Genomic DNA, 10,729 nt, shown 5'->3' with positions numbered 1-10,729 from the left:
TGAAAATTGGCGCGAAAAATGCTCTTAATCATGGTTGTATAAGTATTAAACAGCTCATCGTATTTCTGATATGTGCCAATTTGCTTCTTATTATTAAGTTTATCCTAGCTCTATTACCATGTAAACCAATGGGTAATATTTAACATAATAAGTACCAATAACAAGTTTACTTTACAAGTGACTAACTTTGGAATTTAGAGTGCTCAAATCCATTACAGGTGAGCTATAGAAACAAATTTAAAAAAAACAAACATTATTTATTCCCGTCGATCATGCAACTGTTTTTAACATAATAAGTGTTGTATGTAATGCACAGACCACAAAGGGGTATATTGGGTTGATATGACACGTATTATTTTATTGATATTTGAAGAGGCACATTTTATCATTGGGAATTTAACATATGGAGCGGTAAATATAAATGATACGATATCAAATAACACGTGTTATAGATATGTATGCTGTTAACATATATAATATAATGACCTTTTGCCAAGGGGAAAAGCATGTATGAGGCGAGGGCAAATACCCACCAAAATGTAGGGGTGTGTATATGTGGGGGTGGTGTTGGTGTCAATGGAGGTAGGTAGGTGGTTCTGATTATAAAAATGTATTTTGCTTACGACTGGTTCCCAAATTACGTGAAATTTCGAAATACGGGCGTTTGATAATTTACGGTCCTTTTTTACAGTGTGTATCCCCGAGATAATACTGTTTGGCCATGTTGTGATGGGGTCTTCCCAAACCGAGGATGTAACTATCAATATTGGGGACCAGTCCCACCACCAGGAGATGCTTCTCCAGGCTCAAAGGAATATCAAGATATGATGATTGACCCTAAGAATGATAATTACAGGTGGTGTCGGTAAACCTTATATGTATAGACGTTTCTAATAATGCGTTTGCTTATTTTACATCATATTGTCTTTTCGGGGGCACAGACAGTACATAGAGACTGTATGTCTTCGAGCTTCAAAAAATGCTTCATTGGGACGATGTGCACGTGTAGCGCGCAAAATTTGGTATTTTCAATTATTTTCAGGATGGAAATGACTATACCTTTACAATGTGCGTGTGTAGCGCGCAAAAAAAAGTTGTATTTTACACTATTTTGGCCCATTTTTCATTTTTTGTCAGGGGGCACTGTCCCCTACCCCACCCCCCTCCGCCACCTCGCTGGCTACGCTACTGCTTTTAAATACGTGGGCGCAAATGCAGGTCCTTGAAAACTATAATGACCGTGTCTCGTGAGGTAGCTAAAAGTACTCTTTTCGTTCCGTGACGTGTTTTTTATGGAACAATTTACGTTGACCCTGCCCGCCGTATTTGGACATCGCATGATTGCGTGCTAGTGTGATTGGTCGCTAGCGCTATTTCCTTAATCGTCTATTCGATTTTTTTGCAGGGAAAACGAGAGATGCAGTTAAAAATGTATTTTGCTTTCACATTTAAAAGAAAAACAAATGTGACGATATGAAATTGCAAAAAATACAACATGACCTTTATGTGCTTTGGACCTCAGACTATCCTGCGCCCCTCGGGTTATTCCCCGGTTCCGAAGCAAAATGGCTAGATATTTTACAATATCCTCAAAACAACTGATGCGAAGTCATTACCCTCTAACAATGCCCCAGGGATGAAAGTGATATCTCCGTTCTGACTGATTACCAATATCATTATCAGTATGCAAATTTAAACCTACCAAAGTCCTTATTTTGTACATTTTGTCTTTAAAAGGCATTAAAGGTCCATCGAACAGTAGCAATATTGTCGCTTAGCATGATGACAGCACAAATTCGAACGGCGACACTCGCCACTTTGACGCTGGCAATCGTCTTGGTTAATGCAAATCAAGGAAATGACGCACCATCATTTGACAGGCCACCACACCGCAAACCAAACATAATCATTTTTAACGCGGATGACATGGGATGGGGTGATTTATCTTCTTACGGCCACCCAACACAGGAGTGGGGTCCCGCAGATGATATGGCGTATGAAGGAATGCGATTCACGAATTTTTACTCAGCTTCGTCTCTTTGTTCTCCTAGTCGAGCGGCCCTTATGACAGGTTAGTATCTATAGGTTTCGTTCTTGGACTACAATGAAACCATTATAATTCTCTCCTTAACTGCAGCGTGGTGAATTTAAATAAACATAAATAAAATAATAGCCGTACTAATCCAGTTATATTACTATGCTGACCATTATTTCTTGTTTTAATTATGACGAGAGAAGAATCAGGGCCATTTTTCTACGATCAGGAAAAATATAGAATAGCAAGACCGTGCTATAAATAATCAAAGGCTATTTTTCAGCATTTTGTACGCGCCTGCAATAGGAATTTGGACTGCATGTACGCCTTCCTAAAAAGCAATGATCATTAATCTAATTTAAGGGTAAACTAGGTATTGTTGGTCGAAGCAGACAAAAAAAATCGATTTTCATTATCTAAATTGATATATTATTGAAAAATAACAGTTTGATGTTTTGCAAAAGTTCAATCTACAAATCATACACTTTGAAAACTTGCTTGATTTATTGCTGTTGATAAGTTATGTACGTTTTACAAAAGTGTTGTTGTTTCAAGAACCACAGGACCTACAAAAGTATAGCTGTGATATTTGAATTCTTCTACACTCTCGCTATGAAATGAGCAATGCCATTTTTGTCAAAGCTCATCACCATTCGCAAGATGCTGTCAACTACCCAATCGCAACAGTTGAAAATAGTGTCTTACATTAATAGTCTTCTTACGACCCCTCATATGAACCCTTACTCGAGAACTGTAGCTTTGAATTCGCACAAGACAGTTACATATTTAATGGTAGAGTAATATTTTGTTGACATGTTTTGCAACGGATAATATATATTCTGTTAACGTTGAAATTGGGATTTCGACTAAAGTTCGAATGTAATGTTCCATAGCCTCGAATGTGAAGCTATCGGTGAGCAAATTCGTGAAGTACATGAGCTTGCGTATTTGCACCATGTTTTGACAGAAAAACAAATGCGAACGATTGTCAGCTGATTTCCTATTATACCTGTATTCCTTTACTTTAATGATATAATCAATTCATGGTGTGGGGTCCAGGGGCTGCTTAAGGGCCTCGGTGGGATGTTTTTTATTACTTATATAATTCAGGAATGGGCCTACTAGTCTAAATAGGCGCGGCCTGTACGGTATAGGCCTATGAATATTTTGTTTACAAATTAAATATTGGTTGTTGGTTTTGTTATTGTTGTTGTAGTTATTGTTGTATACAGGGTGTCTCAATAAAAATAGGCCCTATGGAAAGTGGTGCATAACTTAAAATATCGGCAGTAAAATAAAACATTTCTTAAAGATTCAAAACCCATAAAGTGCTTGCTTAACAGTGGTGCAAAAATGATCCAAATCCGTTCACGCGTCACTGAGATAATTAAGTTTGTACAAATAAATACATTCCAATGGGTTAATACACATTAACAATAATGTATAGTTATTATAAAAGAAATAAATGGAAACGCCAAGTGTTGCTGAGTAGGAGTTCAAAATCAATCAGTCATTCTCCCAAAATAATGTTTTTCACACGTTTCTCTTTGCGTGAAGGGCTCGGATAGCAATGTTTGCACAGTATTTTTTGTGAGACCTGAAAGCACATCAGACATATCAATTCGCGATATGATATAACACACATTTTATGGCAAATTATTAAAATTTGGTATTTTTTGTATTTTTGATATTTAACTATGCTCGAAGTTAACTTCATAAATCTAATGATATGTACTTAGTGTTTGTAGCTGAGATAAAAAGCCGACTTTCAATTGAAAATTGTAACCTTTCATATTGAAAATAACGATTACCCCCCCCCCCCACCACCAATTTTTTTTCTGTTTTGTAATTTGGGAAAAAATCTTTATCTTCAATATGAAAGGTAAAAATTTTTAGATGACGGCTTTTCGTCGTACCGTACATATCATTAAATATATACGATTTACTTCGAGGAATGGTAAATTTCAAAAATATCAAATATTACTTATTTGCCATAAAATGGCATTATATCGCGAATTTAAAAAAAACACACTATTTGATATCAGAATATGTCACCCAATTATCTCAGTGACGAGTGAACGGATTTTGATAATTTATGCACCAATCTATAGAAAACACTTCATGGATTTTGAATCTGCAAGACAGTTTTAATTTTACTGCTGATATTTTAAGTTATATCCCCCTATCCACAGGGCCTATTTTATTGAGACACCCTGTATATTGCATAATCAGGGTACGTCTACTAAGCCTATTATAGCCTATAGCAGCATTTATTTATTTCACGACAAATATCATCTAAGGATAATATTAAAGAAATTGAAAATTTAGAAAATACCATATGAAAATTGCAGAAACCCAGCTGCCCACCGGCGGCAGCCCCTATCATGGTTGCCCCTACCTATCCCTGCAACATTGGATGACTCACGCAGTCACGTGCCGCGGTTTCATAGGTTCGTGGTCATTGTGCATGTAGATTGATACACCAAGTACGCTTGAGTTCATTTTTTTTCTGCATGGCTGTCCCTATTATTAACATACGCCCCTCTGGAATCAAGCCTTGAAAAATCCATTGTATAACATTAAAGCCCTAATATATCACAAGTCAATGTTAAAACATTTTGGCTTCTAATGATGTTAAAGGTTGGTCTAAACCCTGGAGTTATGGACACATTTGGGCCTCATAACTTCTAAATCGTTGGTCTAAAGTGATTAAAGAGTAACTATTTAGCTATGAATGAAAGTAGATATGAATATCTCGGAAACATTTATTATTATTGTTTTTAAATTTTGACAAACCTCATCAAAACGGTTGAAATTTGGGCGAATATCAAGGGTTTTTTTTATGATTCTTTACCCAAAAAGAGCATAATTCAACAATTGTGGTGATGAATATTAAAGTCGGTCAAATTGTTTTTAAAGAAGTTTTTAGATACTTATACAGTGCCTATAATTGTTTAGTGGTTAATTACTGCTTATCGCTTATTTGTGGAAAATCCAAACATTTTACCGTTGAAACCAAGAATATTTTTTCACAATACCCGACACTTTATTTATTATTAAGTTATTATTAATCTCATTCATAACCGCCAATTTCATTCTTCACTTTACAAAATAACACACAATTTAGCTTAAAAGTTTGTGAAAATAAAACAATTATTTTTTAAATTTTCAGGCTAAAACAGGAGGCTCAATAACAGAAGTGAGAATCACAATCTGTGCAAATATAGTAGCAGGGTCAAATACGGCGGTCAGCGATTTTGTATCACGTGCTTATCAGATTTGAGAATCTAATCGGGACGCCAAATGGGCTTGTGTGTAAACACTCAAAGCCAGCGGCTCGTACAGTAGCCTATCCAGGATTTTGGTATGAGAGGGCAAATCCAAATTTTCGTCCCCATTTTTCATTAATTGTGTCCCATTTTTAGTCATTTTAAGGACACTTTACTCTTTACCGTCCCCATTTTATCCCTGAAAATTTTAGGGGGCGGCATGGCTACACCACTTGTCTCTTAGAAAAACTTGCGAATACTCAAGGACTCTTTTTTTGTTATACCCAGTGGCTCCCTTTTTTTTAAACATACCTATCTACTTCCCCACGCCAGTAGGCAGATACTCGTGACATCTAAAGTGATTACAGTCCCGTGGGTTCGTTTAAATTAATCCTTTCAGTGTATGCTTATACCTTCGTGTTAACTGAATTGTTTACACCATGGAAGTAGAATGCATACAATAAATAAGACAAAATTGATCCCAGTGAAAGTGTAAAATATAAAGTTGTGTATAAATTGCATAAGAGTGAAGGGAAATTCATTAAAATTGTTATTGGGTATTTTTGAAATGAAATTATTGCCCTCACCCAAAAATAGCAATATTGACAAAGTTGAAGCCCCGTTTAACTACATGTATTATATAGCTGAGGTCTCTATTTAATTAGAGATATCACAATTTCGTGTTAAATATCCCATATTTTGACTTAAACTACTAGCAGGCTATATTGTTAGCACATCAATGCTACTATGGGGCGCAAAAACGGAACTGTGATGCTTTTTAGGATTTTCCGAATGAGCAAATCGCTGAATATGCATTTAAGAGGTAATACTATGAAACTATATCATCATAAGTTATAACATATAACTCATATAACAAATATAAAGAAAATAATAAAACACATGTCGTATTTGATCAAAAGTTTCAAAATATACGTTGAATTTTTGTTGTTGATGGCTTTAACTCAAAACGTTTGAAAATAGCATATATCGCTATAGTATAAGAAACTTTTAACTTACGTCTCACGACTATTATATTCAGAGCCGTGGTAGCCTGCGGCTTGCATCCACAAGCCTTCGGAGCCACTGGTTTGGACACATATATCGCGTTTTGTATCTGAATTCAGTTTTCAAATGAATACATGACTTGTACGCCATCATTTCAAAATATTTAAATATACCCAACTCGGAATGTCAAATTTCAGAGGCTATGTACAGGGGGGGGTTAGAATATTTTGTTTCAACCAAAACTTTAATTTTTGGTCACATAATTTGAAGGGGGGGATCTCAAATATGCTGTGTTAATACACCCCCTACTTAAGTAAGTGCTGTTTATAATAACATTATTATTATTGATATTTGAGTACAGCATACCCGAATTAACAAAAATTAAGTTGTTTTCTAGATTTTACGCATTTGGGTGCAAATTCGACATGGTAATGTGATTAATGCCAATCGCGCTAGCTCACGTGTGCGTTTTGATTGACCAGCAGAGATAATTCTCTGAAGCGCTCCCCCGGGGAAGCGCTGGACCGTAAAACTGTGCAATGTGGACGACGGAAACTTCGTGACCTCTTTTGTTCGATAGAAAATTATAACGGGTTGATGAGCACAGTGTTATAACACAATGCCTCATTTCAAATGTTTAGTTTTAGTTTTGGTTTTGGTTTTGGTCACGTGGTTTTCTATTGTCCTGCCTAACCACTTGAATCACAAGATATCGAACTCATTGTTTCTACCTTTTGTTAAAAACTAAACATTTGTGACAGATAGTTTCGGTTTTGATTTCAGTTTCTTATAAGTGGTGTGGCGAAGAAAATTACAGGGTTTGAAGTTACCTGATCTAAGTATACAAAAGAAATGTTTAAATTTCGCAGTGCAATATTCACGAGCAGAGAAGTCGAACAAAGCAGTCTACATTTGAAAGCATTGATTTAGTTTGAAAGCATTGACTTGAGACTACGAAATAGCCTTAGCTTATTTCACTGTGAAAATATATCGACCATCGAAATATTTCCACAGACATTACAATAGACACTTGAAAGATTATACACTTGAGTGATATAATAGACACTTCAGTGATATAAACACTATTATACACAACTCTATTTATGTGCATGTCGCATGACGGAAGATCAATATCATAGAAAGCTATTTTAAATTGACTTTTATTCAATTTATTTATTAGAGAAGAGAGAGAGAGAAGAGATCGTCAGGGAAAGAGGGTGTGTGTGTGTGGGGGTGGGGTGGGTGGGGATGGGTAAGGGTAAGGGAGAACGAGAAACAGAGGGGAGAGAGCATTGGAAGTGGGAAGGGAAGGAGGGGGAGAGGGGAGCTCAAGAGTGGAGTGGAATAATAGGGAAGAGTCGATATCGAGTGTGGGGAGGGGGGAGGGAGGAGGTTATATATAGGTGGCGGAGTGAACATAGGTAAGAGGTATGGGTTGTGCTTTCCGGGGAATAATCTAATTCATAATCAAATCATCTACATCATCATGCATCGTTTATATTTCAGACAAATAAACAAAACACCCCCCCCCCCCACCCCTCAATATATGCACATGATTTCTACATATAGGCCTCGTATATAGAACTCGGGTGTAATTATAAGGTGTCATGAAAGTGTGCCACCTACGGAAGAGAGCAACTGTCGCCCGCGTTGATAGATATCCGATAATGAAAATGTTAGCACAATAGGCTATTATATACGTATGGTTATAGGCCATTATACTTTTGGTTATATATACCCTCTTGTGTCCTCCCAGCACAATAGTGTTATGATTGCAGACCAGTTCATCTCCACTTTTTAATCCCTTGATGTTTGGTTTCTGAACAAAAGAGAAACCAAAACTAATGATTTGAAATGAGGGAATGTTAAAAATTTGGCCGGCAAACGTGTTTTAGCGAAATAACTCCAGAAATGGGAGACTCGGGTCGTTTTTTGCTCACATTACGTACCATGACCACGGCTAAGATACCAAACATTTGTGTATAAAAGCAACAAAAAACGAGTAAAAGTTGAATTATATTGAAAATAAAGAAGCTTGAACATGTCCACAGTAGCCGGGAAAATGAGAAAAATTACATGCCACGATCACCAATGGTTATATCTACAACAGTGAGTAAACGCCGGCCGTATGCTTTTCTGTAATGATAGATATTAACTAACGTGAGCTTGTATTAAATTTTCAGCGAAAATGATTGGTGGAATAATCGAGTCGTAGGTTGGAAAGTTACTCTCAAAACGGCCACGTGTCGCAATCGTGCGTTACCACTGGTGACCAGTATCACTAGCAAAATAGCGACGGCTTTGTCCATTATATCGAACAATAATCGTCAGAATCGTCGAGTTGACTCCAGTGATATTAATTTATTCAAGCAAAATACTGCCTTAACTTACAAAATATTGAAGTCAATATAAAAAGTAATATCACCTCATTTGACTGAACTTAAAAGCAGTTTTAAAAATATTATTGTTGATCGAGACACTGAATGAGAAATAAGATTGCAAAAGATGCGAGTATAGTACAGTAGGTTGTGATGGTCTAGTGGTCAACGCCATGGTTTGAAGTGCGCGAGGTTGAAAGTTCAAACCCTACCGTAGCATTCTAATTTTTTTTCTCTCTTATTCTGTTAGGCCTATGCGGGTGTATGTATGTAGGCCTTCAGTATTATGATCATTTGGAAATATTTATATGCAACACGTTTGCTTTGCCACGGTCTTCCCTGCAATGTTTTTCTTTATGCGTCAGCCATAATGTACGAATTTCAAACCTGATTTTTTGGAATATATTTGTAATTTTTACACCGTCCTTACACCCTACCCAGACCTCCTAATTGGAATCAGCGCAACTTTAATGCTCTCCAATAGAACACCACAGTTAAGCGGTCAAGATAAAAAAAAAATGCTTTCTTTCATTTTACCTCATTATTTCTACTTCAAATGACCAGAAACCCTTCCTGAAAGTTGTTTACTAATATCATAAATATTTTTTTTTTAAATCAAAACGCTATGGTAGGGTTGGAACTTTCAACCTTCCGCACTACAGGCACGGCCCTAGACACTAGACCATCACAACCTGCTACATTATTCTCGCATCTTTTGCAATGTTATTTCTAATTCAGTGTCTCGTTCAACAATAATCTTTTGAAACTGAAATTACTTTTTATAATTATTGACGATATTTTGTAAGACAGGGCAGTATTTTGTATGAATAAATAAATATCACTGAGTCAACTGGACGATTCTGACAATTATTAATCGATATATGGACAGAACCGACTGCTAATTTTCCTACTGACACTGGTCACCAATGGTCACGCACGATTGCGACACGAAGCCGTTTTGAAAGCAACTTTCCAACCTACGACTCGATTATTCCACCAATCATTTTCGCTTAAAATTTAATACAAGCTCGATTGCTCACGTTAGTTAATATCTATCATTACAGAAAAGCATACGTCCGGCGTTTGCGCATAGTTGTAGATATATAAACCATTTTGGTGATCATGACATGCATTTTTTCTCATTTTTTAGGCTACCTCGCGCACAGTAAACATTCATTTTGCCCACAATAATTGGACTTGGCACGTTACTGTTTGCTTTAATCTTGTGTTTCATATCTTATCTTATACGGGAATTAAGCGAGAAATGGCTTGTGTATTCCATTTTTTGAGTATTTCCAAAAAACGTCTTTGCCGTCTTATTTTCAACATATTGTTACGTAACAGCAAAGGTCACGCCGGTAAAAATTACCGGAAGTGAGCTAAGTTGCCGTCGTACTGACTATAGAATAAGTTTCTTATATGGCAACCTTTTCTAACCTTTTGTGAATAATGTCGAAAACGTTTTCTGTTCTTGTTCATTACCTAGTGAATTCAGATCCTGATCATAATATGATATCATACGTACATTATAGGAAGATTGCCGATACGAGTTGGTGTATGGGGTGCAGGAAGAGTATTCTGGCCTAATAGTATTGGAGGTTTGCCTCGGTATGAGGTTACCATACCAGAAGCTTTGAAAGAGGTGGGCTATGTTACCGGCTTGGTTGGCAAGTGGCATCTAGGTTCGTATGTAATGTTATATTATTATTAATGTAAAGTCTGTTCATATCTTTGTCATTGCCGCATACTGACAAATAAGCGACCTTTCTGTATCTGTAATCCATTGCATTATATTGACTAGAGAGGGCGACCGTTTTCCTGTGAAAAGCGTTACATGGACGGTGTATGCCTGAGTCGAATATATCTACTGTCTGTACAATTAGTTTTTTGTATTTTTTAGATATTTGGAAAAATAAAAAATTTTGGTCGAAGTCATCAAAGAAAAGTGTTAGCACAGCCGTAGACCCAACGTGATTTATACTTTTCAAATTCCAAAGTTCAATTTGAAACCCCATTTCTATTAAATTTTGGTCTTTTCCAGC

At 36.5% G+C, this 10,729-nt stretch overlaps 1 protein-coding gene across 1 annotated transcript in view; it reads left to right on the top strand.

Annotated features, from left to right (window-relative positions):
* Nucleotides 1–1,782: 1,782 nt before the first annotated feature.
* The window catches only part of LOC140169539 (arylsulfatase-like), a 32,933-nt gene continuing 23,986 nt past the window's right edge, over nt 1,783–10,729 (top strand). The window contains exons 1-2 of the mRNA XM_072192802.1: nt 1,783–2,071; nt 10,220–10,369. Coding sequence (XP_072048903.1) covers nt 1,783–2,071; nt 10,220–10,369 — 439 coding nt within the window. The remainder of the gene's footprint in view (nt 2,072–10,219; nt 10,370–10,729) is intronic.

Source organism: Amphiura filiformis, chromosome 14, assembly GCF_039555335.1.
Source record: "Amphiura filiformis chromosome 14, Afil_fr2py, whole genome shotgun sequence".
In the NCBI taxonomy this organism is placed as follows: domain Eukaryota; kingdom Metazoa; phylum Echinodermata; class Ophiuroidea; order Amphilepidida; family Amphiuridae; genus Amphiura; species Amphiura filiformis.
The sequence above is the reverse complement of the archived record's forward strand: the minus strand, read 5'-3'. Positions and strand labels throughout refer to the sequence as shown.